This window comes from Peromyscus maniculatus, chromosome 1 (assembly GCF_049852395.1).
Source record: "Peromyscus maniculatus bairdii isolate BWxNUB_F1_BW_parent chromosome 1, HU_Pman_BW_mat_3.1, whole genome shotgun sequence".
Classification (NCBI taxonomy): Eukaryota; Metazoa; Chordata; class Mammalia; order Rodentia; family Cricetidae; genus Peromyscus; species Peromyscus maniculatus.
This window is the reverse complement of record NC_134852.1, coordinates 28,629,288-28,655,885: the sequence shown is the minus strand read 5'-3', so window position 1 is coordinate 28,655,885 and position 26,598 is coordinate 28,629,288. Positions and strand designations below refer to the sequence as shown.

Sequence of the window (26,598 nt, the reverse complement as noted above, 5' to 3'; positions counted from 1 at the left end):
ACTGGCAGCAAGGAGCAGTTGAAACAGAACTCTTCCTTGGTGATTGAGCAGGAAGGACCAAATTTTTACCTGATCTGGAGAGAGAGTGGCACACCTTCTTCCAGTTCACGATTCTTTTTTTCTGTTCCCTTCTCCCTTCCAGGTACCAACAAAGTAGGATGCTCCACAGTGTGCACCAGGAGGGCTAACCAGGTTATACAAGTAGTGCATTCTGTATATCAGACGTTGAAATCATTTCTTTTTGTTTTTGTTAATTTTTGAGACAGAGTTTCTCTCTGTAGATTTGGCTGTCCTGGAACTCACTCTGTAGATCAGGCTGGCTTTCAACTCACAGAGATATGCCTGCCTCTGTTTCCCAAGTGCTGGGATTAAAGGCATGTACCACCACCACCCGAGTGTAATTATTTCTTATAAACAATGTGATTGCTGTCATGGATAACTTAATATAGGATAGATTAGAGTAGCAGCATAATTTCACCATTTACAGTGAGGATCACATCTCTGGGGGTTGAGTCATCTCATGCTCTAATAGTACCTTTTGGTACATCATGGGGAAGGGTTAGTCCCTGCAAGTGTTCACCTTCCCTTGACCATCATGTCTCCCACACCATGGTTCAGTTCTACCAAGCCTGGTTCTACCCCTTCCCAAGTACCTAGATGGGTTCCTTTGCCAAAAGCATGGTGGAACTAGCTGTGGGTATAGGCAGTTTTCTAGGGCACTGAATATACATATAGGCTTTTTATATGGTAGGACATGTTTTCACTGTAACTAGAATCTGAGCTTTTGAGCCATGGTTACGCATGATCACATTCCAGTAAACATGTCTTATTTCTTGAAAGGAAGAGTCATTATCAATTTTTGTAATTGTTTATTTATTTATTTATTTATTTATTTATTTATTTATTTATTTATTTATTTATTTATTTAATGTCAGCAGCAGTGTATGGAAGTATTTGTATGGGAGTCACTTCTCTCCTTCCATCATGTGGGTCCTGGAGATTGAACTCAGGTCATCAAGTTCCTTTATCTACTGAGCTATCTTGCCAGCCCAGGTTCATGGTTTTCCATGGATACACAAGATGAAGGTTTTGTTTTTCACTAGTGAGTCAGAACACAGAAGCACTCCTCTGTGTGCCTTTGTCCTTGGACTTGGGGACTTAACTAGCATTTAACAATGTTCACTGAACTGAAGACATGCTGGCAGCTCTCCTTGTCTGAGAGTCTCTTCTCTCAGCCAAGGCTTACTGCTTTTATAATCTTGAGTGGGTCCTGGGGATCTTGATATTTTCTGTTTTCCTAGAAAGACGTGATCTTTGTTCACTTCTGGAGTCTCCAGGAGGGAGTATTTGAGGAAATGACTACATACTACCCACTGCTTGAATTTCTGTGAGGGCCCCATGCCTGGCTTGCATCAGCTGCCAATTTTGTTCTCTCATGGGCTCTGGATTGAATATTCGTCTCTAATTGCATTGACACATGAAATTTATAGGAATTTATTAGAAACATTTCAATATGTGCATAATTAAACTATGTTGAAATGAGCATTGTAATGAATCACACATAATGTCACTTCATTCCAGTGCCTCAGGTACCAATCCTTCAAGTAGGAGTATTCAAGAGTTGGTGTTGATTGAAAGAAACCAGGCATTCAAAGCTGTCCAGGAAAGAACACCAAAGGTTGAGATCCTTAGAACTCTAATCAGAGACATATGTGACAGGAAGGGAGACATGAGAGTGTGGGGGACACAAGGGTGACCTGAGAGCAGAGAGTTTGAGTGAGAGCAGGGGAACCTATTAAAACATATTTTGCTTGATAATGCCAAAATGACATCTAATATATTGTATGGTGGTTTAACAAAGAAAAAAAATGAGAAATACAACAACCTTTTAATCATAGGACCTAGGCTGTGTGTGGGACCTATCAGTGATATATAGCTAAATGGGTATACTGTCAAATGACCTTTTTAAAAAAATTACTTTTTAACCATTGTTTTTTATGTATGTGTTTGTTTTGTCCTTATATATGTCTGTGCAACATTTTCTGCAGTGCCTTCAGGGACCAGAAGAGGGCATCCTAGGGTTACAGGTAGGTCTTAGCCATCATGTGTGTTTTGGGGATAGACTTCAGTTCTCTGGAAGGGCAACTGGTGCTCCTAGCTACTGAGCCATCTCTTACATTACCTTCTTAACATTTATATTTATGCCCATACACATGTGCTCTCAACCTTGGTCAGAGAAATTTTTTTTTGTAGTAGGTAAATGGTCAGTACAGAGACTCATAAATGGTCAAAATGCTAAACATAAGTGACTGTGAGTTCCCAGCTATGGATGGATCTTCTGTTTCGACTTCCCTAACCAAGGCTCACTGAACATCCTGGAAGAATGAGTAGAAAGATTGTAAGAGCCAGAGGTTAGGAAGTACAGTTGTAAATGGCTGTCTTCTGGACATGATACAGCTGATGCACACATTAACTCACAGCAACTGTGATTGCCTGAACAAAACATTAACAAGTTCAAATCAAAATTATAGTGTGTTGGGGGGATAAGAGTTCCTGAGGTCCCAACCCAGGCTGAGGAGATATTTGCAGCTGGTGTCAGCTGAGAAGAGATAGTTAACTTCCTTTGGGGACATGGCCTCAGGTGTATTGCTCATGCCCCAGTGAATGGCTCCACACTCATTCACACCTGGTCAACAGTGACAGGACTCAGGGGACTATTAATAACAGTAATAGCAATGGAGGACCTCATATTGGCAAGAACCAAAGAATTAATTTTTCAATGATGTACCAATATTGACTGGGATCATTTGTGTGACAACAGGTTTGCAACCATCTATTGGCTCATCGTTTGGAACAACAAAGACAATGGCTATCCTTCCTTGAAATCTACAAGTAGTAAATTCAGTAGGAAGAGAGAATAGGCCCCATGAGCCTCACCAGTATCCACAGTTGGATGTTGATGGGCCTGGAGCTTCAGAGGCAACTGTAGTGATACCGGGCCTGTCAATAGTCAAGTTTCTTCTGAAATATTTCCTGAGCCTTAGAGATGTCCCGTTTACAGCCCAGCACTCAATCATTATCTCAGTTAGTGATTACATGAACTTGGAAGCCTACATGGACATCAATCACTCTTACCTAAAAGAAAGCTGTTTTTCTTGAATATCTTCTCTGTATAAATGTCTTTCTGCTGTAAGGGGAAAAAAATGAAGAATCAGAGAATGGGTATAAAAACAGCCTGGCTGATATTAGTGGTAATAATAGGGGGTGAAGATTTTCATAACGGGGTGGGATGTCCCTTTAGACTTCTCCCACCCCATTGTCATATCCAACATACAGACAGGAAGAGGATGCTCACCTAGCACAGTCCCCAGAGATAGGGGATGAACTGCAATGGGATCCTTCCTTCTGAATTTTCAACTTGATAACAAATTTCTTCTGGGAGCCAAAGGACTCAGGACAGCAGAGCTCTAAGCAGGGCCAGTAGATGCAGTTGGGGCCACAGAGACGGGTCTGGTTCAGGGACAGGATGTTGTCATCCTCACAGCACTGCTCCAAGGGGTTGTAGATCCTCTCCCCACACCTGGGTGCTGGCTGGCACAGCCATAAACCAGGATCTGGGAGAGTCATGAACGTTTGAGCTCCCACAACTTCTGCATTTGTGAACAGGAGTACAGGAAGGAGGAAAATGCCTGAGAAACATAAGGGGGAGAGAACCAGAATGGGTGCCACAGCTGGTGGTAATCAGAGACAAGGCAACTTCACTGGACCCCTTGATGGCTGATGATCCAGAATGGAGTTTGAGACTGACTATGCAAGTGCTTCCAGTCTGGGTTGATACATGGGGAATGTAGGATGCTGGGAAGAGGGGAGCTTCTAAAGTATGCAAGTGGAAAGAAAGATTACACCTAGAAATGTCATGTGGGTAGTTAGGAGGGAGATCCTGGGGATTGAATAGGAAAGAAAGTATTGATTTGAAGTTCAGAGGTACATTAGAGGTGCAATAACATTTATACATGATTTTGGATGGACTCTCATTCTAAAAGATTCCAGATACTGATTCTGGTCAGACCACAGAGTAGTAGATGGCAGAGGAACAGCAGAAGTGCGTTTGAGACTCGAGTTGGTACCTCTGAAGATTGACAAAAGATGAAGGCCTTGAAGTAGACTAAGCAATTCATAGAGGATTCCTCAAAAGTTACAGAGTGAGACTCTTCAATGGGTATCAATAAACACTGGTGTTTAGTGGTCCTTTGTGTGTAGGTGAGGGAGAGATTGGGAAGTATTCTGTTGGTGTTTCTATCAGCAGCTTTCTTAATCAGGCATTTAGTAGACTCGTGAAAATGTTTTTACGTCAGTACTGTTATTATTATTAGTGTGTGCATTACACACATAGACAATGAGACACACACAGATACATAAAGAGAGACAGACAAAAAACAAAGAATATGAGAACGAGGATATGTGAGGAGGTCAGAGGACATTGTTGAATTAGGTCTCTCCTACCTTTACATGGATTATGGCAATTGAACTCAGGTCATAAGGCTTTCTGGCAATCACTTTTATGTGCTGAGCCATTTCAAGAGTCTTATGCTTAAACAAAACAAAATGAAACCTCTCTCTGTGTGCCCACTTATGTGTGCCAGTGTGTGTGAGGCTGCCAGCAAGTGCATATGGAGTTCAGATGACAAACTCTGGTGTTAGTTCTTGCTTCATATCTTGTTTGAGACAGGGTTTCTTGTTCCCTGCTGTACATGCCAGGCTGCTGCCCCTTAAGCTTCTAGGAGGTTATTTCGTACCCATTTCCAGTCTTATCATGTGAGTATACCTTTTTTTTTGAAGAGACAGTCTTGTGTTTTTAACATTCCTGGTTCCTCTGGTACTTATCTGTGAGGTCAAGAGCCTCCATGCCTCCAAAACTAAACAAAGACAACTCCAGTTGAAATCTCAACATGGATGGGGAAATCTCACAGGGTTCCACCCCTAGATGAAGAGCAACAAGCAATTGACGACTGTGGAGAGAAGGAGATTTAATCTTCCCCAGGGATGAGTCCCCTAATTGGTTCTTCAATACCAAGAAGTCAGTCCTAGAAACATACAATCAATGCTAAAAAGATTGAGGAGGTGCTATTTATAGATTTATTTGCATAAATATACACATAACATGTATTTATGTATATATCCATTCATATATATACATACATATTTTGCTTGTCAGACACACACACACACACATATATAATATGTAGCAAATATTGAAAAATAAAAAAGGCCAAGAATTTGAGAGAAGAATGGCAGTGTGGGAGGGATTGGAATGAAGGCGAGAATGAGGGATATGATGTAATTATGTTTTAATTAGATAGAAAAAGAAGGCAAAAGATACAAGTATACTCTATTGCCAAGGGTCATGGTATAATACAGCAGATAGCAACTAATATTCAAGGTGTCAACCCACCAGATGAATAATTCTCTGATGGAGGAAACTTTTTTAAGCATGGCTTTGGGGCCACAGACTCTGAAATATTGTTTGCTTCTGTCTGTAATTTTCTCATGTGCTATTACATTTTTTTTTCTCTAAACAGCTATGGGATTTTCCCTGCAATTTATAGGGTAGTATGTTTTCCTAATGGACGTATTCCATCTATTGGGCATATTTATATTTGTGGATTGTCAGGATGATAATTTCTCCTTAAACTGTAAAATTTTGAAGAATAAAAAATATGTTTCATAAATAGGCATGTTTTTCCACAAGAACTGTGAGACACTTAAGGCCTGCTTTATGTCATAGCTTAGGCTGACATAGGAAAATAGCTGTATTTCCAGCTACTAAAGCAGCTTTTGTACCATTAGCTGACTTAAAGTCTCAAAGTAACTTCTGATTAGACCAGATGCCTTGATAATGGGTTTTTCACAGTCTAATTCACAAGGTTAAGATAGCCAGCTGTCTGATTTGTTGAACCATGGTTATAGGTACAAATCAACTTTATCGCAGGGCCAGTCTGCTTTCTAGGTCTGGCTAATTATCAAAGACAGCAATTGACTTTCTGCACATATTCCTAATGTCAGTTTTATAATATGGGCACCTAACCTGAAAACTCAAAGTTTAACAAACTAATGGTTCTTTATGTTGGATCCTGAAATGACACAAGTGAAATTACTTTCATTCAGAAACATTGTGGGGAAAATTTTTCCAACTAGCCTGGGCTACAGAGCATAATCTGGCTCCCTAGCACTGAGCAAGAGTTGCAAGTTTCCTTTTTTGTAGTCTGGGGTTGCACACAGGATAGGAGAATACATTTTAAATTTAAACACTTGCAATTTCTCTATGCCTTGGAGAGTGTCAAATAAGAATGTCCTGCCCTTGTCCTGCAGCAGCTTGTATACCAGGGAGTCTCCTAGTATGCCATGTCTATACTCTCCCTGTCTCTCTCTAAACATTCTGAGTCCAAGAGTAACCGGCATTTTTATCATTGTTAACCACAAAATGTTAGTTTAAAATGTTACTGCACTTAGACATATAGGACATATGGATGAATTCCTTATTTTTCTTAGACTCCTCAATAGTCTAGCTTTATAACTCTTTTAACCCTTTATAAGATTATCTCTTTAGTTTCATAATGGAATGACTGATTTTGCAGCTGCAGCTGCATTTGTCAGCTAATTAAGAAGTTGAGATTAAAGCTAGTGTATTGTCAGGAAAACTCTGTTTCTTATCAAATGAAATATGTCCTTCAAATGTAACTTCTATATTGCCTAAAAGATTTCTGTTACACACACACACACACACACACACACACACACACACACACACACGCACACGCACACACACACGTGTGTGTGCGTGTGTGTGTAATATGTACGTATATATTTGTGAATAACAAAAAAGAGAGAGGATTCAGCATGAAGAAATAAAGAGATATACCATCAGAACATGAGTGTTCCTTCCTAACCCCTCAGGTAAAAAGAGCCCTAAGTTTTGCTACATTGAGGCATTCTCTTTGAGCCCTGCCTGCAGTCCTGAGGTGGTTCCCTGAGACTGCAATATTCTATTAAATTCTCAATAAGAAAATATCAATATCAAAATATCTTTCAATAATGCATCTCTACCAAAACCAGAGGGAATACTGGTAGTGTAAATGTTTAAGAAGGGGACAGATGGAAAGATAGAAAAAACAAGGTAGGAGGGGATAAGGGTAAGGAGACATGAAAAAGCCATATGGTCAGTCTACCAAGGGCTTTACCATTAAAGAAAACTGACTCTCCCTCTGGCAGAAACTATCAACTGAGAATATCTTAGCTATGGGTGGGACTTCATGTCTACCTTCTCTAGGCTGGAATTTTGTCTAGCTTGAGCTTGTGCAGGTCTTGTTCATGCTGTTTCAACTGCTATGAGTTCATACGTTCAAGGGTCCTGCTATGTCCAGAACAGCTCTGTTTCCTTGAAGTCATCTACTGCCTCTGTGTGTTACAACTTTTCCATCCCTTATTTGACAATTTGAGTGAGTAAGGAAGGAGAAATGGATCTAGGAGGAATGAGGCATGTGAGTGGATATGATCACCATACAAGAATCTGAGGATTCAGTAGTTTCTCAATCTTCCCACTTCAAATTAAGCAAAAAAAATCCCTCACAGTTGTCTCCTCTATTTTTGGGTTTAGTTCCAGATATAGTCAAGTTGACAACCAAGTATTACCATTAGAGATGTCATGTAGGAAATGCATTAAGGACTCCAGGAGGAGGGAGATTATTGAAAGTCATAAATATGGGGGTTGCAAAAAAGAAAAAAGAAGAGACCAGCAAGAGTGCTTGGAAGCAGGGTGGCAAGGGGAGGGCCAAGAAGAGAGCAGATAACAAACACATGAATTTGAGGTTCAGAAGTTAAGAATGGTTGTCATAACACCTATTACGGCTAGGGTTGATGTTTCCTTACCTAAGATCCTAGTCACCATCATTTTGTTTCTGCTGCAGAGCAGTAGGAGGCAGAGAAGAAGAAGCAGTAGTAAAGATTCTGGGACCTTGAGCTGTTATTTATATAACAAGAGAACGGGTGGGGCAGGAAGGATATTCGAGTGCCTGCGTGTGTGCGTGTGTGCGTGTGTGTGCGTGCGTGCGTGCGTGCGCGTGCGTGCGTGCGTGCGTGCGTGTGTGTGTGTGTGTGTGTGTGTGTGTGTGAACTATAGTAACAGTTTAGCAACCTGCTGCAATAACCATTACATTGTCCACATTCTCTAGGACATTCTAATGTTCTGACTCAAGAGAACATTTTCGGAATGCAACAGATGAGTAATCTATCAGAAGATACAGCCCCTCCCCTGTTGTCAGTTTGCCCAACAAACACTGGCAGTTTTATGCTTCTCATACTCCACCTCTGAAGTTTTAAGGGTTCTCATACTCCACCTATTGGAAATTTTAAGGGTTCCCCTACCCCTTTTGTCAGTACAATCCTGAATTCTGCATTTTAAAATATTTCAGTCATTTTATGAAGATTATGAATTGGAGTATGATCTAGAAGAACCAGAGCTTCAAAATCTGTTCTAAAATTAATTAAAAAGAATAGAGTTTCATGATAGACCCCTGGGACTCACAGAATAGACAGAAAGACAATATTTTTATTGGCTTGCTTGTGTGTTTTGTGGGATTTCTTGTGCAAGTAAATGTTTTTTTTTGTTTGTTTGTTTGTTTTTTTGTTTTTTTTCGAGACAGGGTTTATTTGTGTAGCTTTGCGCCTTTCCTGGAACTCACTTGGTAGACCAGGCTGGCCTCGAACTCACAGAGATCCGCCTGCCTCTGCCTCCCGAGTGCTGGGATTAAAGGCGTGCGCCACCACCGCCCGGCGCAAGTAAATGTTTTATTATGCATTGTACTCTTATTTCAGTGTCTGCATCATGATTGAGAGTGATAAAAATTTAGTTTTGACATTAAGGGTATATCCTCTGTTTCTCTTTGTCTCCCTGTGAGTTACAACAAAACCTGAGGAGGCTGAAGAAGGTGTTCTGAGGCAGCAGGAAGGTCCATCCTCGATGGACTAAACCACAATAGCCATACAAGAACATATTTATTTTATATAACTTTTTATTATTAAGAAATTTTCTATTCATTTTACATACCAACCAAAGATCCCCTCCTCTCTCTGCTCCCACCCCCAATATTCCCCCTGCCCCACTCCCCTATTCCCACCTCTTCCAGGGCAAGTCCTCCTGTGGGGTGTTAGCAGAGCCTGATACACACAGTTGAGACAGATCAAAGCACCTTCCCCTGCACCAAGGCTGTGTAAGGCGTCCTACCACAGGCATTGAGCTCCCCAAAGCCCCCTGATGCACTAGAGATGGGTCCTGATTCCCACTTCCAGGGGGTCCTTTAGGCAGATCAAGCTACATAACTGTCTTGCCTATGCAGAGGGCCTAGTCCAGTCCCATGGAGGCTCCACAGCTGTTTGTCCACAGATCATGAGTTGCCCCTAGTTTGGTTTGTTTGTCTATGTACTTTACCCCATCATGGTCTTGATGCTCTTTGCTCATAGAATCCCTCTTTTCTCTCTTCTGGATTGGGCTCCTGGAACTCAGCCTGGAGCTTACCTGTGAGTCTCTGTATCTGCTACAGAATCATATTTATTTATTGTTACACAAAAGTTGTTTCTTGGAAAAAACAAGTTCCTCATATAAAAGCCCCTGGCACAGCCTATATGTTTCCTGAAAGAATATACCACACTTCTACAGTTTTAGTCCTTATTGTGTAGTGTTCACAATACTCAACAATGCAAGACATTCCAGGTTTGCCAGGACCATTTTGTGACTAAAGTCAGGCAAGTGTTGTAAAGTTCATTCAGAAAAATAGATCTATAAATCACAGAGAAAAATCACTGTTCCCTACAATGATTTATTCAAGGTCTAAATGCCTCCAACGAACAGCTATTTCATTATGATGTGTATCCTAGATACAGTGAAAAACAAAGATTTTATTTTATTGTTTACCCTAGATACAATGTCTCTACTAATTTTTTCCTCTACACCCCAGTAACATTTGAGGTGGTCAAAATGGTTCTCCTGGTTGATGACTTCTGTTTTATGGTACTTTGTCACTGTTTGGCTTTTATTCTGGAATCCAAAGGGACTAAATAGGGGGAGGTGACAAGGAGAGTAGCATATCTTGCTGATCAGAGACAATGAGGGGACTCGGTGTTGGTTGACAGTATGTGTCTGTCCTTATCCAACAAGCCTCAGACACAGATCAGGCTGAGAAGCCACAACCTATTTCTTGGATGTGTCCATTGCTTGGCCTCTTTCCCTGTCCAAAGCGACAGTGTAAGATTCCAATGAAGACTTGTCATGCAAAGTATGTGTAGTTTACCTCCTAGCATCAGCTGACAGAAGGCATATCAATACATCATTTTGGATGGTGTTGGAGCTGGCCAACTAGTCGACTAGGTAGCTGAGTAGGGTGTGAGACTGAGGAAAAAACAGAGATAGAAGAATAGATGGAGACAGAAAATCAGAGCTGGGAGGACTTCTGGTCAATACCATGCAAGCCCTGAGTTTATTTCACAGCCAGCTTATATAGAAACTGAAAGGCTAAAGTAGAACAAAGCACAGCACAGGTAGTCTAGCCTGTCCTTGATTCAAGGAACAGGCAGTTTCGTTCACTCAAACATGTGCCACCTAACACCAGCAGCCTGCCTAGAATTGGGCATTTGCCAAATAATTATTCTCACCCACAAGCTAATCAGGACTTCCTCACAGTCCCTGTACTTTTCCTAGGAGCCGTATCAGAGCTTTCTCACAGCTTCTGAAGAGACCAGAGTAAATAAGCTTTGGACTTTTTTGGGTCAGAATGGACCTCAGCTTCAAGCCGAGTCACTATGAGAAACTGAGTCACTGTGGTCTCCCACAGGATAGCTGATTTTGTGAATGCCCATAGTGGAGAAACAATATTGATGACCTCATAGAACAGGGCACTCATCCAAGGGGTAATCAGTCAATATCATGTCTCTCCTGTGGCATTTTTCTTATGGAAATTTATGCATGGTATTGCCTAAATCTGCTAGTGTGACAGCAGGGAGCATACATGTGAGAGAGACAAGATAAACATCTAATGAAGAGGAGGGGAACTCTATGAAGGGTACAGTAGACAGTCTCAGGTGCTTTGCTAAAGAAATTAGTTGCTTTTTATGCCCCAAAGAAGTCAGTCCTGACAGGATTGTGTGACAGATGTACCTGTGGTCCTGTTGTGAGTAGGTGTTCAAGAGGGTTAGACTGGTAGCAAGGAGCAGTTGAAACAGAACTGTTCCTTGGTGATGGAGCAGGAAGGAACAAATTTTTACCTGATCTGGAGAGAGAGTGGCACACCTTCTTCCAGGTTCACGATTCTTTGTTCTGTTCCCTTCTCCCTTCCAGGTACCAACATAGTAGGATGCTCCACAGTGTGCGTCAGGCGGGCTAACCAGGTTATACAAGTAGTGCATTCTGTATATCAGACGTTGAAATCATTTCTTTTTGTTTTTGTTAATTTTTGAGACAGAGTTTCTCTCTGTAGATTTGGCTGTCCTGGAACTCACTCTGTAGATCAGGCTGGCCTTCAACTCACAGAGATATGCCTGCCTCTGTTTCCCAAGTGCTGGGATTAAAGGCATGTACCACCACCACCTGAGTGTAATTATTTCTTATAAACAATGTGATTGCTGTCATGGATAACTTAATATAGGATAGATTAGAGTAGCAGCATAATTTCACCATTTACAGTGAGGATCACATCTCTGTGGGTTGAGTCACCTCATGCTCTAATAGTACCTTTTGGTACATCATGGGGAAGGGTTAGTCCCTGCAAGTGTTCACCTTCCCTTGACCATCATGTCTCCCACACCATGGTTCAGTTCTCCCAAGCTGGTTCTACCCCTTCCCAAGTACCCAGATGGGTTCCTTTGCCAAAAGCATGGTGGAACTAGATGTGGGTATAGGCAGTTTTCTAGGGCACTGAATATACATATAGGCTTTTTATATGGCAGGACATGTTTTCACTGTAACTAGAATCTGAGCTTTTGAGCCATGTTTAATCATGATCACATTCCAGTAAACATGTCTTATTTCTTGAAAGGTAGAGTCATTATCAATTTTTGTAATTGTTTATTTATTTATTTATTTATTTATTTATTTATTTATTTATTTATTTATTTATTTAATGTCAGCGGTAGTGTATGGAAGTATGTGTAAGGGAGTCTCTTCTCTCCTTCCATCATGTGGGTCCTGGGGATCGAACTCAGGTCATCAAGTTCCTTTATCTACTGAGCTATCTTGCCAGCCCAGGTTCATGGTTCTCCATGGATACACAAGATGAAGGTTTTGGTTTTCACTAGTGAGTCAAAACACAGAAGCACTCTTCTGTGTGCCTTTGTCCTTGGACTTGGGGACTTAACTAGCATTTAACAATGTTCACTGAACTGAAGACATGCTGGCAGCTCTCCTTGTCTGAGAGTCTCTTCTCTCAGCCAAGGCTTACTGCTTTTATAATCTTGAGTGGGTCCTGGGGATCTTGATATTTTCTGTTTTCCTAGAAAGACGTGATCTTTGTTCACTTCTGGAGTTTCCAGGAGGGAGTATTTGAGGAAATGACTACATACTACCCACTGCTTGAATTTCTGTGAGGGGCCCATGCCTGGCTTGCATCAGCTGCCAATTTTGTTTTCTCATGGGCTCTGGATTGGATATTCGTCTCTAATTGTATTGACACATGAAAATTATAGGAATTTATTAGAAACATTTCAATATGTGCATAATTAAACTATGTTGAAATGAGCATTGTAATGAATCACACATAATGTCACTTCATTCCAGTGCCTCAGGTACCAATCCTTCAAGTAGGAGTATTCAAGAGTTGGTGTTGATTGAAAGAAACCAGGCATTCAAAGCTGTCCAGGAAAGAACACCAAAGGTTGAGATCCTTAGAACTCTAATCAGAGACATATGTGACAGGAAGGGAGACATGAGAGTGTGGGGGACACAAGGGTGACCTGAGAGCAGAGAGTTGGAGTGAGAGCAGGGGAACCTATTAAAACATATTTTGCTTGATAATGCCAAAATGACATCTAATATATTGTATGGTGGTTTAACAAAGAAAAAAAAAAAGAGAAATACAACAACCTTTTAATCATAGGACCTAGGCTGTGTGTGGGACCTATCAGTGTTATATAGCTAAGTGGGTATACTGTCAAATGACCATTTTTAAAAAATTACTTTTTAACCTTTGTTTTTTATGTATGTGTTTGTTTTGTCCTTACATATGTCTGTATAACATTTTCTGCAGTGCCTTCAGAGACCAGAAGAGGGCATCCTAGGGTTACAGGTAGGTCTTAGCCATCAGGTGTGTTTTGGGGATAGACTTCAGTTCTCTGGAAGGGCAACTGGTGCTCCTAGCTACTGAGCCATCTCTTACATTACCTTCTTAACATTTATATATTTATGCCCATACACATGTGCTCTCAACCTTGGTCAGAGAAGTTTTTTTTTTTTTTTTTTTTTTTTTTTTTTAGTAGGTAAATGGTCAATACAGAGACTCATAAGTGGTCAAAATGCTAAACATAAGTGACTGTGAGTTCCCAGTTATGGATGGATCTTCTGTTTCGACTTCCCTAACCAAGGCTCACTGAACATCCTGGAAGAATGAGTAGAAAGATTGTAAGAGCCAGAGGTTAGGAAGTACAGTTGAAAATGGCTGTCTTCTGGACATGATACAGCTGAAGCACACATTAACTCACAGCAACTGTGATTGCCTGAACAAGACCTTGACAAGTTCAAATCAAAATTATAGTGTGTTGGGGGAATAAGAGTTCCTGAGGTCCCAACTCAGACTGAGGAGATATTTGCAGCTGGTGTCAGCTGAGAAGAGATAGTTAACTTCCTTTGGGGACATGGCCTCAGGTGTATTGCTCATGCCCTAGTGAATGGCTCCACACTCATTCACACCTGGTCAGCAGTGACAGGACTCAGGGGACTATTAATAACAGTAATAGCAATGGAGGACCTCATATTGGCAAGAACCAAAGAATTAATTTTTCAATGATGTACCAATTTTGACTAGGATCATTTGTGTGACAACAGGTTTGCAACCATCTATTGGCTCATCGTTTGGAACAACAAAGACAATGGCTATCCTTCCTTGAAATCTACAAGTAGTAAATTCAGTAGGAAGAGAGAATAGGCCCCATAAGCCTCACCAGTATCCACAGTTGGATGTTGATGGGCCTGGAGCTTCAGAGGCAACTGTAGTGATACCGGGCCTGTCAATAGTCAAGTTTCTTCTGAAATATTTCCTGAGCCTTAGAGATATCCCATTTACAGCCCAGCACTCAATCATTATCTCAGTTAGTGATTACATGAACTTGGAAGCCTACATGGACATCAATCACTCTTACCTAAAAGAAAGTTGTTTTTCTTGAATATCTTCTCTGTATAAATGTCTTTCTGCTGTAAGGGGAAAAAAATGAAGAATCAGAGAATGGGTATAAAAACAGCCTGGCTGATGTTAGTGGTAATAATAGGGGGTGAAGATTTTCTTAATGGGGTGGGATGTCCCTTTAGACTTCTCCCACCCTATTGTCATATCCAACATACAGACAGGAAGAGGATGCTCACCTAGCACAGTCCCCAGCGATAGGGGATGAGCTGCAATGGGATCCTTTCGCCTGAATTTTCAACTTGATAACAAATTTCTTCTGGGAGCCAAAGGACTCAGGACAGCAGAGCTCTAAGCAAGGCCAGTAGATGCAGTTGGGGCCACAGAGACGGGTCTGGTTCAGGGGCAGGATGTTGTCATCCTCACAGCACTGCTCCAAGGGGTTGTAGATCCTCTCCCCACACCTGGGTCTGGCTCGCACAGCCATAAACCAGGATCTGGGAGAGTCATGAGCGTTTGAGCTCTCACAAATTCTGCATTTGTGAACAGGAGTACAGGAAGGAGGGAAATGCCTGAGAAATATAAGGGGGAGAGAACCAGAATGGGTGCCACAGCTGGTGGTAATCAGAGACAAGGCAACTTCACTGGACCCCTTGATGGCTGATGATCCAGAATGGAGTTTGAGACTGACTCTGCAAGTGCTTCCAGTCTGGGTTGATACATGGGGAATGTAGGATGCTGGGAAGAGAGGAGCTTCTAAAGTATGCAAGTGGGAAGAAAGATTACACTTAGAGATGTCATGTGGGTAGTTAGGAGGGAGATCCTGGGGATTGAATAGGAAAGAAATTATTGATTTGAAGTTCAGAGGTACATTAGTGGTGCAGTAACATTTAGACATGATTTTGGATGGACTCTCATTCTAAAAGATTCCAGATACTGATTCTGGTCAGACCACAGAGTAGTAGATGGCAGAGGAACAGCAGAAGTGCGTTTGAGACTCGAGTTGGTACCTCTGAAGATTGACAAAAGATGAAGGCCTTGAGGTAGACTAAGCAATTCATAGAGGATTCCTCAAAAGTTACAGAGTGAGACTCTTCAATGGGTGTCAATAAACACTGGTGTTTAGTGGTCCTTTGTGTGTAGGTGAGGGAGAGATTGGGAAGTATTCTGTTGGTGTTTCTATCAGCAGCTTTCTTAATCAGGCATTTAGTAGACTCGTGAAAATGTTTTTACGTCAGTACTGTTATTATTATTAGTGTGTGCATTACATACATAGACAATGAGACACACACAGATACATAAAGAGAGACAGACAAAAAACAAAGAATATGAGAATGAGGATATGTAAGGAGGTCAGAGGACATTGTTGAATCAGGCCTCTCCTACCTTTACATGGATTATGGCAATTGAACTCAGGTCATAAGGCTGACTGGCAATCACTTTTATGTGCTGAGCCATTTCAAGAGTCTTATGCTTAAACAAAACAAAATGAAACCTCTCTCTGTGTGCCCATTTATGTGTGCCAGTGTGTGTGAGGCTGTCAGGGAGTGCATATGGAGTTCAGATGACAAACTCTGGTGTTAGTTCTTGCTTCATATCTTGTTTGAGACAGGGTTTCTTGTTCCCTGCTGTACATGCCAGGCTGCTGCCCCTTAAGCTTCTAGGAGGTTATTTCGTACCCATTTCCAGTCTTATCATGTGAGTATATCTTTCTTTTTGAAGAGTCAGTCCTGTGTTTTTAACATTCCTGGTTCCTCTGGTACTTATCTGTGAGGACAAGAGCCTCCATGCCTCCAAAACTAAACAAAGACAACTCCAGTTGAAATCTCAACATGGATGGGGAAATCTCACAGAGCCCCACCCCTAGATGAAGAGCAACAAGCAATTGACGACTGTGGAGAGAAGGGAAGATTTAATCTTCCCCAGGGATGAGTCCCCTAATTGCTTCTTCAATACCAAGTAGTCAGTCCTAGAAACATACAAGCAATGCTAAAGAGATTGAGGAGGTGCTATTTATAGATTTATTTGTATAAATATACACATAACATGTATTTATGTATATATCCATTCATATATATACATACATATTTTGCTTGTCACACTCACAGACACACAGACACACAGACACACACACACACACACACACACACACACACACACACATATATATAATATGTAGCAAATATTGAAAAATAAAAAAGGCCAAGAATTTGAGAGAAGTAAGGCAGCGTGGGAGGGATTGGAATGAAGGCGAGAATGAGGGATATGGTGTAATTATGTTTTAATTAGATAGAAAAAGAAGGCAAAAGATACAAGTATACTCTATTGCCAGGGGTCATGGTGTAATGCAGCAGATAGCAACTAATATTCAAGGTGTCAACCCACCAGATGAATAATTCTCTGATGGAGGAAACCTTTATAAGCATGGCTTTGGGGCCACAGACTCTGAAATATTGTTTGCTTCTGTTTGTAATTTTCTCATGTGCTATTACATTTTTTCTCTAAACAGCTATGGGATTTTCCCTGCAACTTATAGGGTAGTATGTTTTCCTAATGGACATATTCCATCTATTGGGCACATTTATATCTGTGGATTGTCAGGATGATAATTTCTCCTTAAGCTGTAAAATTCTGACGAATAAAAAGTATGTTTCATAAATAGGCATGTTGTTCCACAAGAACCGTGAGACACTTAAGGCCTGCTTTATGTCATAGCTTAGGCTGACATAGGAAAATAGCTGTATTTCCAGCTACTAAAGCAGCTTTTGTACCATTAGCTGACTTAAAGTCTCAAAGTAACTTCTGATTAGACCAGATGCCTTGATAATGGGTTTTTCACAGTCTAATTCATAAGGTTAAAATAGCCAGCTGTCTGATTCGTTGAACCATGGTTATAGGTACAAATCAACTTTATCGCAGGGCCAGTCTGCTTTCTAGGTCTGGCTAATTATCAAAGACAGCAATTGACTTTCTGCACATATTCCTAATGTCAGTTTTATGATATTGGTACCTAACCTGAAAATTCAAAGTTTAACAAACTAGTGGTTCTTTATGTTGGATCCTGAAATCACACAAGTGAAATTACTTTCTTTCAGAAACACTGTGGGGGGAAATTTTTCCAACTAGCCTGGGCTACAGAGCATAATCTGGCTCCATAGCACTGAGCAAGAGTTGCAAGTTTCCTTTTTTGTGGTCTGGGGTTGCACACAGGATAGGAGAATACATTTTAAATTTAAACACTTGCAATTTCTCTATGCCTTGGAGAGTGTCAAATAAGAATGTCCTGCCCTTGTCCTGCAGCAGCTTGTATACCAGGGAGTCTCCTAGTATGCCATGTCTAGACTCTCCCTGTCTCTCTGTAAACATTCTGAGTCCAAGAGTAACCGGCATTTTTATCATTGTTAATCACAAAATGTTAGTTTAAAATGTTACTGCACTTAGACATATAGGATATATGGATGAATTCCTTATTTTTCTTAGACTCCTCAATAACTCTTTTAACCCTTTATAAGATTATCTTGTTAATTTGATAATGGAATGACTGATTTTTGTAGCTGCAGCTGCATTTGACAGCTAATTAAGAAGTTGAGATTTATAACTAGTGTATTGTCAGCATAACTCTGTTTCTTATCAAATGAAATATGTCCTTCAAATGTAACTTCTATATTGCCTAAAAGATTTCTGTTACACACACACACACGTGTGTGTGTGTGTGTGTGTGTGTGTGTGTGTGTGTGTGTGTGTGTGTAGTCTATATGTATATATTTGTGAAGAACAAAAAAGAGAGAGGATTCAGCATGAAGTAATAAAGAGATATACCATCAGAACATGAGTGTTCCTTCCTAACCCCTCAGGTAAAACGAGCCCTAAGTTTTGCTACACTGAGGCATTCTCTTTGAGCCCTGCCTGCAGTCTTGAGGTGGTTCCCTGGGACTGCAATACTCTGTTAAATTCTCAATAAGAAAATATCAATATCAAAATATCTTTCAATAATCCATCTCTTCCAAAACCAGAGGGAATACTGGTAGTGTAAAGGTTTAAGAAGGGAACAGATGGAGAGGATAAGGGTAACGAGACATGAAAAAGCCATATGGTCATTTTACCAAGGGCGTTACCATTAAAGAAAACTGACTCTCCCTCTGGCAGAAACTATCAACTGAGAATATCTTAGCTATGGGTGGGACTTCATGTCTACCTTCTCTAGGCTGGAATTTTGTCTAGCTTGAGCTTGTGCAGGTCTTGTTCATGCTGTTTCAACTGCTATGAGTTCATACGTTCAAGGGCCCTGCTATGTCCAGAACAGCTCTGTTTCCTTGAAGTCATCTACTGCCTCTGTGTGTTACAACTTTTCCATCCCTTATTAGACAATTTCAGTTAGTAAGGAAGGAGAAATGGATCTAGGAGGAATGAGGCATGTGAGTGGATATGATCACCATACAAGAATCTGAGGATTCAGTAGTTTCTCAATCTTCCCACTTCAAATTAAGCAAAAAAAAAATCCCTCACAGTTGTCTCCTCTATTTTTGAGTTTAGTTCCAGACATAGTCAAGTTGACAACCAAGTATTACCATTAGAGATGTCATGTGGGAAATGCATTAAGGACTCCAGGTGGAGGGAGATTATTGAAAGTCACAAATATGGGGGTTGCAAAAAAGAAAAAAAGAGACCAGCAAGAGTGCTTGGAAGCAGGGTGGCAAGGGGAGGGCCAAGAAGAGAGCAGATAACAAACACATGAATTTGAGGTTCAGAAGTTAAGAATGGTTGTCATAACACCTATACCCGCTAGGGCTGATGTTTCCTTACCTAAGAGCCCAGTCACCATCATTTTGTTTCTGCTGAAGAACAGTAGGAGGCAGAGAAGAAGAAGCAGTAGTAAAGATTCTGGGACCTTGAGCTGTTATATATACATCAAGAGAACGGGTGGGGCAGGAAGGATAATCGAGTGCCTGCATGTGTGCGTGTGTGCGTGATTGTGTGCGTGCGTGCGTGCGTGCGTGCGTGTGTGTGTGTGTGTGTGTGTGAACTCTAGTAACAGTTTAGCAACCTGCTGCAATAACCATTTCATTGTCAACATTCTCTAGGACATTCTAATGTTCTGACTCAAGAGAACATTTTCGGAATGCAACAGATGAGTAATCTATCAGAAGATACAGCTCCTCACCTGTGTGCAGTTTGCCTACCAAACACTGGCAGTTTTAGGCTTCTCATACTCCACATCTTGGAAGTTTTAAGGGTTCCCCTACCCCTTTTGTCAGTACAATCCTGAATTCTGCATTTTAAAATTCTTCAGTCATTTAGTGAAGATTATGAATTGGAGTATGATCCTGAAGAAGCAGAGCTTCAAAATCTGTTCTAAAATTAATTAAAAAGAATAGAGTTTCAGGATAGACCCCTGGGACTTACAGAATAGACAGAAAGACAATATTTTTATTGGCTTGCTTGTGTGTTTTGTGGGATTTCTTGTGCAAATAAATGTTTTATTATGCATTGTACTCTTATTTCAGTGTCTGCATCATGATTGAGAGTGATAAAAATTTAGTTTTGACATTAAGGGTATATCCTCTGTTTCTCTTTGTCTCCCTGTGAGTTACAACAAAACCTGAGGAGGCTGAAGAAGGTGACAGAGCTTTCAAACAGATGTGTCCAATCTTCTGATGTTTTTGGAAGAAGAATCATCCTGGCCCATTCAATGCAGAAACAGTACCAAGCTGATGAGAATAAAAAGGCCTGGACCAAAAACCATCCACTCAAAAAAATTCCAACTATGTGGCAGTCCCATGTGAAGGGTGTTTTAAAACTCTCAAGCAGGTCCTAAGTTTTGATCATAGCTAAGTAGTAAAACTTGTCATGTTGTTTTGACCTTTTGTTAGAAAAGTAAAAGAAAGCAGGACAACACAAAACCAGTGGGAGGTTGGACTCTACATTTGAGAAAAGATTTAAATGTTTTAGAAGTAATGATACTTTGGTATATTTGTGACTCCATTTCTATTAACACACCCATGTCTCCTGATTCCAAAATGGAATGAATAAAGCTGCAATCTGACATCAACTTCAAGAAAGCTTTGCTAATGTCTCTATGGTATTTAGGGGTCTTGTCATTTAGGGATAAACATACCTGCTTCACACCCACGCCTTATTCACATCTCTGATTTGGAGCAGCACATACCTGCCTAATCAAATGTTCCAAGAAGGAAGCATGGGTTGGGTAAAATCAGAACCTAATTCCTGAGGCACTCCTTGCGAACTCCTTGAGTGCTGATGTATTCATTTGGTACTTAAATGCAGAGCCAACCACCTCCCACTGGTTTTGTGTTGTCTTTCCCAAGGCTTCCACCTGCCATAACTGCTGCCTGGCATGTCTCTCACCAGCCATGTGGCTTCTTGGCTCTTTCTCACTTGAAATGGGGCTCTTTGGCTCCAACCCACCAAGGTCTAAGGTCTCTCTCCTGCTGTTTTTACATTGGTTTCATGACTCAGATTTGAATCAAGGTTGCTGGGAGCACAGTGCAGAGTACTAACCACTATATGATCACAGTAAGCCACATCTTTTATTATTAAAGGGGGAAGGGTGAGGGAGAGAGGGGGGAGGAGGTGTGTAACCTCATGGAAAGAAATAGGAAGGAAGAGAGAGAGAAGTAGGAGGGATTTTCTCTTAAAGAGGACTTTACGTAAGATGATATTGTCAGGATGCTGGGCAGGTCCCCAGGGGCAGGTCTGAGTGCTAACAAACCTCACATAAGAGATTTATTAAGAAGAAAGAACACAGGAGGGTGGCTGCCTCTGCTCATGTGAGAAATAGCAGAGAACTGAGAAGAAGACAGGATTTATATAGCATTATTGGGGGTAGATCTTTCCAGGGTGATGCTTTTCAGAGTGATCATTGGCGATATTTCAAGTCCTGAGCTTGGGCTTTTTACTCTGTAGGGCAGGGTTGGGTCCAGTAGTTAGAGCAGTTAGAGTACTCTGTGGGTGGAAGCAGGAGGTTAGAAATCCTCAGGTGAGGGGCCTGGCCACTCACATGCCTCAAGGGGCTTACATTCCCACCTCTTTTGTTTATTATCAATAAACAACTAGGTTCAGGAAAGGGGAGCAATGTTATTATCAGACTGTTTCCTGCTGAATCAGGGCATCTGAGTCCTTTGGGTGAACTTTATCTTCACTGTCAGGGTATAATCAGGTATCAAAAGCCTCTGGCTCTGTAACTAGAGTTTGGTAATTCTGTAATATCAACTAATTAAACATCTGGTTAGAAATCTTTTGGATCTGTTGTTGAAAGAAATCTAGACAAGAAGTGTGTAAAGCAGGGTGTGACTAGAAGGATTAAGAAAAGGAGGAGAAAGGGGTTTAGGAGGATAATATCCAGTTCAATATTGAACTGTCAATGCAGAGGCATCAAGCTTTTTTATTTTTGGAGGTCCATCTGGAGTTGTCAGATCTTGTCTTTTACTATACTTTACTGGTTGGCATAGAATCAACATTCCTCCCAGGAAAAGAGACAAAGACTACCTCTCTCTGCTGTTAGTAAATCTAATTCTCACCAATTTTGGAGCATAATGGTGGCCAGAGTATCTATTTGGTCCTTAAGGGTAAAGATGCTTTGAGCCACCCATTAGAGAACTTAGATAAAAGCTGGAGGTAAATAGCTAGGGAAGCTGCTGTCAAAAGTTTCTGTCCGACCAGCAGCTCTGAAATAAGCACACTAAGGCTTATATTAGCCATAATTGCTGGGGCAATAGCTCAGGTTTACTACTAACTAGCTTTTAACATCTTAAATTAACCTGTATTCCTTATTTATGCTCTGCCATGTGGCAGTAGCTTAATTAACATGGCATGTTGATCCTGCTTCCTCTGTTTCTGGCTGGTAACCCTTTGACTCTGCTGTTCTTTCCAGCATTCTCCTGCCCCCAAAATCCTGCCTCGCTATTGGCCAATCAACTTTTTCCAAACAATGAGAGCAACACATCTTCATAGTATATAGAATTTCCCCCTTTTTGTCTAATTAAAAAGGAAGTTTTAACTTTAACATAGTAAAATAGTTATATACTACAAAAGTTATCAAGTAATAATTACAATTAAAATATCTAGTCCATTTTTATTTGACAAAATAGAGAAAACACTCCATTATCTATCCTATCTTGGTGACTCTAAAGTTTTATATCTAACTTACCTGTTTATCATAACTAAAGAAAATTTTAAGTCTAATTATTTAGACTTTAGCTCCCTCAAAGACCCCAGAAGCATGTATTGTTATCTAAAGATGGGGACTTCTGGCTGTCTGGATTGTCACTCAAGATTCTTCTGTAATGTTGGTGCATCCATCTTTGGCCTACAGGCCTAATGTATCTGACAGACATTTCTGAGGAGGAGGAAATTTTGAAGGACTGTCCTACCTTGTCTTAGCAAAGTTAGGCATTCACTTTCTTTTGTGTTTTGCTGATCCTGTTTGGACAGTATACTATCAACAATTGATACAAGGGCAGTTTCTTTGCCCAAATTACTAGCTTTTGCCCAAAGAAAGCATGCTCCATACAGAGTTTCTTCAATGTCCATCATCTTCTCTGAAGTACATTGGTGCTACCAGGAGCAGATGTGTCTCACTGTCAAGAAAAGACTTATATTGTTAAAACATTTTAAATGTCATATTTTGTAGGGCTTGGAAGTGGTTGATGACCATCTATCTATCTAAATATATCTGTTTAACCTTGGAAACATACCTAATATGACTCCAAGTTTGATTATTATAGATGAATAACTGCTAACTTGTATTTTTTTTTTTGAGACAGGGTTTCTCTGTGTAGCTTTGCGCCTTTTCCTGGAACTCACTTGGTAGTCCAGGCTGGCCTTGAACTCACAGAGATCCGCCTGGCTCTGCCTCCCTAGCGCTGGGATTAAAGGCATGTGCCACCACCGCCTGGCTGTATTTCTTAATTTTAAATTAGTTGCATTAGCACAATACCCAAAACAAGAGTAGAAACATACATACAGTACAACAAAAATAACTTTAAATTTGTATTAATAAACCAAATTCCATACTAGTGTAAAAATATTTTGAGATTAAATAGGTGTTTTTTTGGATTAACATAGATTCAATAATCTCCCCTTTTATCTCATCATTTTTATATTATATTTTCTCTTTTTACTTCAGAAAGAAATCTTTTAATTTAACTGTTTTGTTTAGCTTGTTTTTTTTTTGACTGTGACCACTAACAATGTGTAACCAGCCCCCTTTAAATGATAGTAAACATCCATAATGCATCGTTTGGGAATGTGGGCCTCATTCGACTACTTCTCATTGTTGGGAGGCACTGGTATTCTTTGGAGAAACCTTGAGAAAAATCAGTATAATTGTTAGGTCTTGGCTAGAATTGTTTGTGAAGCTGGACCATATCAGCCAGCAGTCTTGAAACTGTTTGGTTGCTGGATCACCTGGGCCATTTGTTTTCATTTTTGTCTTGTCCTCTTGCTCTGAAAATACTTAAACTTTTAAAGGTAACATACATATTTGCATTAATGCAAATATAGACTGTGCATTATACATAAGTCAGCCAAAGATGATTTTCCATTATGTGTTTGTGCATGTAAAATATACGTCATGTGTCTTGTAGTTCTTCTAGGTTTATTTCTTTATGTAGTCAGGATTTTATGGGGTCTTACTCGATCAAATCTGATTACCTTTAACCTCAAACAAATTCACAGCCTCTCATTTTCTGTGGAAATAAAAACATAACCCCTTCCCCAAAGTAACATTTTTTTTACTTAAATTTTAAGTCATGATATTTTAAAATACATAGATTGGTGTGGCTGATATATTGTGCACCCCAATAAACTTATCTGGGGGTCAGAGAATAGAACAGCCACAATATTAAACATAGAGATTAGGCAGTGGTAGCACACACCTTTAATATTAGCATTCCAGGGACATAGATCTGTCTGGATCTCTGTGAGTTTAAAGCCACACTGGAAACAGCCAGGCATGGTGACACACACCTTTAATCCCAGGAAGTGATGGCAGGGAGCAAAAGGTATATAAGGTATGAGGACCAGGAACTAGAATCCCGGTTAAGTCTTTAGGCTTTTGAGGAGCAGTTCGGTTGAGAATCATTTCAATGAGAACTCAAAGGCTTCCATCCTGAGGAAACAGGATCAGCTGAGGAACTGGTAAGGTGAGGTGGCTATGGCTTGTCTGCTTCTCTGATTTTTCAGCGTTGACCCTGGCTCTAGGTTTATTTTTATTAATAAGACCGTCTAACAATTTGTGCTATAGATTGGTTTAATCTAGTACCTTTTATAATAATATAAGTGTCTCTTAGCAACCAAAAAATTTAAGGACATCACAGTAATATATTGGATCCAGACTTTGTGTATATTCCATCTTTACATGGCTTATTTCTTTTATATTACTTTATTCCCCTTTTAAGGACTTTATTATTTTAAAATTATTTATTTTTATGACTGTCTATACCTTCCCTCTTTTCTCCCAAACCTATGTACATTTTTAAACATACTTTAAACCATTTAGAGTTTTTTTCACCTAAATCTGTCTTTACTGTGTATCTGTAATCTTTTCTGTCTGCATGATCAACACCCCAAACCCCACCACACAGCATGCTGGTAGGGCTCCATCTGGCTGCTCAAGTCTACCAGCAGTGGCTGAGAGACACCTCTCTGTACTGTGGCCCATGTGAGAGACTGTGAGAACCCACCAAGTGGCTTAGCTCATGGCCTGATGGTGTCGCTTGCCCTGGCAGCTCAAGTCAACAGGCACCTACCAGTGTCTCTATACTGTGGCCAGCATCAGAAACATGAGACTAGAATACTACATCTGGCCCCATCCAAGAACGTTTTTAGGACCTTCCCTTAACCCTTGCCAGGTCCCCACGTTGGAACGCCATTTGTTCTCAAAAGTTTCTGTCCCACCAGCAACTCCCAAATAAACACACCAAAGCTTATATTAATTATAAATGTTTGATCAATAGCTCAGTCTTATTATTAACTAGATCTTGTATCTTAACCCATATTCCTTATTTATGTTCTTCCATTTGGCAGTACCTTTATTAGCATGGCATGTTCATCCTGCTCCTACTGCATCTGGCTGGCAACCCTCTACTCTGTTTCTCCAGCATTTTCTCTGCTCCCCAAATCTTGCATGGCTATTGACGAGTCAGCTTTTTATTAACAATGAGAGCAATGCATTTTCATAGTGTACAGCAGGAAGTAGACAGGCCTGCCACTCCAGTGGTGACAGCAGTGGTTATACCCAGGACTGCAGAAAGGATAGGACAGCTCGTTTGTCATGCTGTGCCATTATAAATCCTGTGATGGGAACTATCAAGGGTTCTTTATCAGGTACCACTCCTAATTTTAGAAAAAGGAACATTAAGGCACAGGTCCTAGATCACCTAGCAGGTAGGCAGTAGTAAACCTGATTGTAGCATACCATAATGCTACAGAGGATCAAGGCATTATGAATGTTTGGACATAAGGTCTGGGTGGCAGTGCTCAGACTCAGAGTGTTCTATGGGTTGAATCTGGAGATTGCAGGTCCTCAGGAGATAACCCTGGACACTTACAAGCCTCAAAGGGATTATACACGGAATAAATAAACTGAGCTTTGTGGCTTGAAGAAGAATGTTTTCAGGGAGAAACCTTTGAATGACAAACAAGAACTATGTTCCCCTTTATGTTGTATTCTGTTCTTCCTCTTGTCTCTTGCCTCAAATGCAGATTTAGCTGTCATAGTTTTCAGTGAACACATTACATTATATAGTTTCTTTGATAATTGTCTCCTGATGTTGATTTTCTTGGACCTTGAATTCCTGCATCTATGTTTTCATCTTTCATTTTTCACACTCCCCCCTTTAAAAATTCTGTGAGAGGGAGGTATCCCTCAACCAAAAACCAGATCTTTTGATTCATTCATAAAAATTGGAGGTATAAATAAAGTTCATGTGCAATAGTGTAATGATTATTATTTGATCAAAATAGGTCTCTGGGCTGTTAACTTCTTTTGCAGTGAGATACTACTTAGAAAATGCTGGGACTAGTGAGAAACAGTTCATACAAATGATGATGTCCTACCTTGTGTCCTTTAGGTTTGTAAGTTGTGTTTCAGATTTTAATTCCAATGTTCTTTTTGACTGCTCTGTGTTTTGTTAAGTTATTGTGACACTGAGGAACCAGCCATTATTCTCTAAGGCACTACTTTCTGAAAGGTAAAGCC

General features: G+C 40.4%; 1 protein-coding gene across 1 annotated transcript; it reads right to left on the bottom strand.

The window, feature by feature from the left end:
- Positions 1 to 925: 925 nt before the first annotated feature.
- On the bottom strand, positions 926 to 8,061 carry LOC143273255 (insulin growth factor-like family member 2). Its single transcript, XM_076571796.1, has 4 exons — positions 7,927 to 8,061; positions 3,356 to 3,689; positions 3,136 to 3,187; positions 926 to 1,655 (listed from the first exon to the last, which is right to left on the bottom strand). Exons 1-3 carry the CDS (start codon positions 7,946 to 7,948, stop codon positions 3,136 to 3,138), a joined length of 408 nt encoding a protein of 135 aa, XP_076427911.1. The 5' UTR covers positions 7,949 to 8,061; the 3' UTR covers positions 926 to 1,655.
- Positions 8,062 to 26,598: the final 18,537 nt, after the last annotated feature.

What these genes read in the sequence shown, in the direction of transcription:
- LOC143273255 (XM_076571796.1), bottom strand. Translation starts at nt 7,948, where the DNA reads ATGATGGTGACTAGGATCTTAG. An exon ending in GATGGTGACTAGGATCTTAG is followed by an intron (nt 3,690 to 7,926) that starts GTAAGGAAACAT and finishes TATGTTTCTCAG; the next exon opens with GCATTTTCCTCCTTCCTGTA. An exon ending in ATCTCTGGGGACTGTGCTAG is followed by an intron (nt 3,188 to 3,355) that starts GTGAGCATCCTC and finishes TTCCCCTTACAG; the next exon opens with CAGAAAGACATTTATACAGA.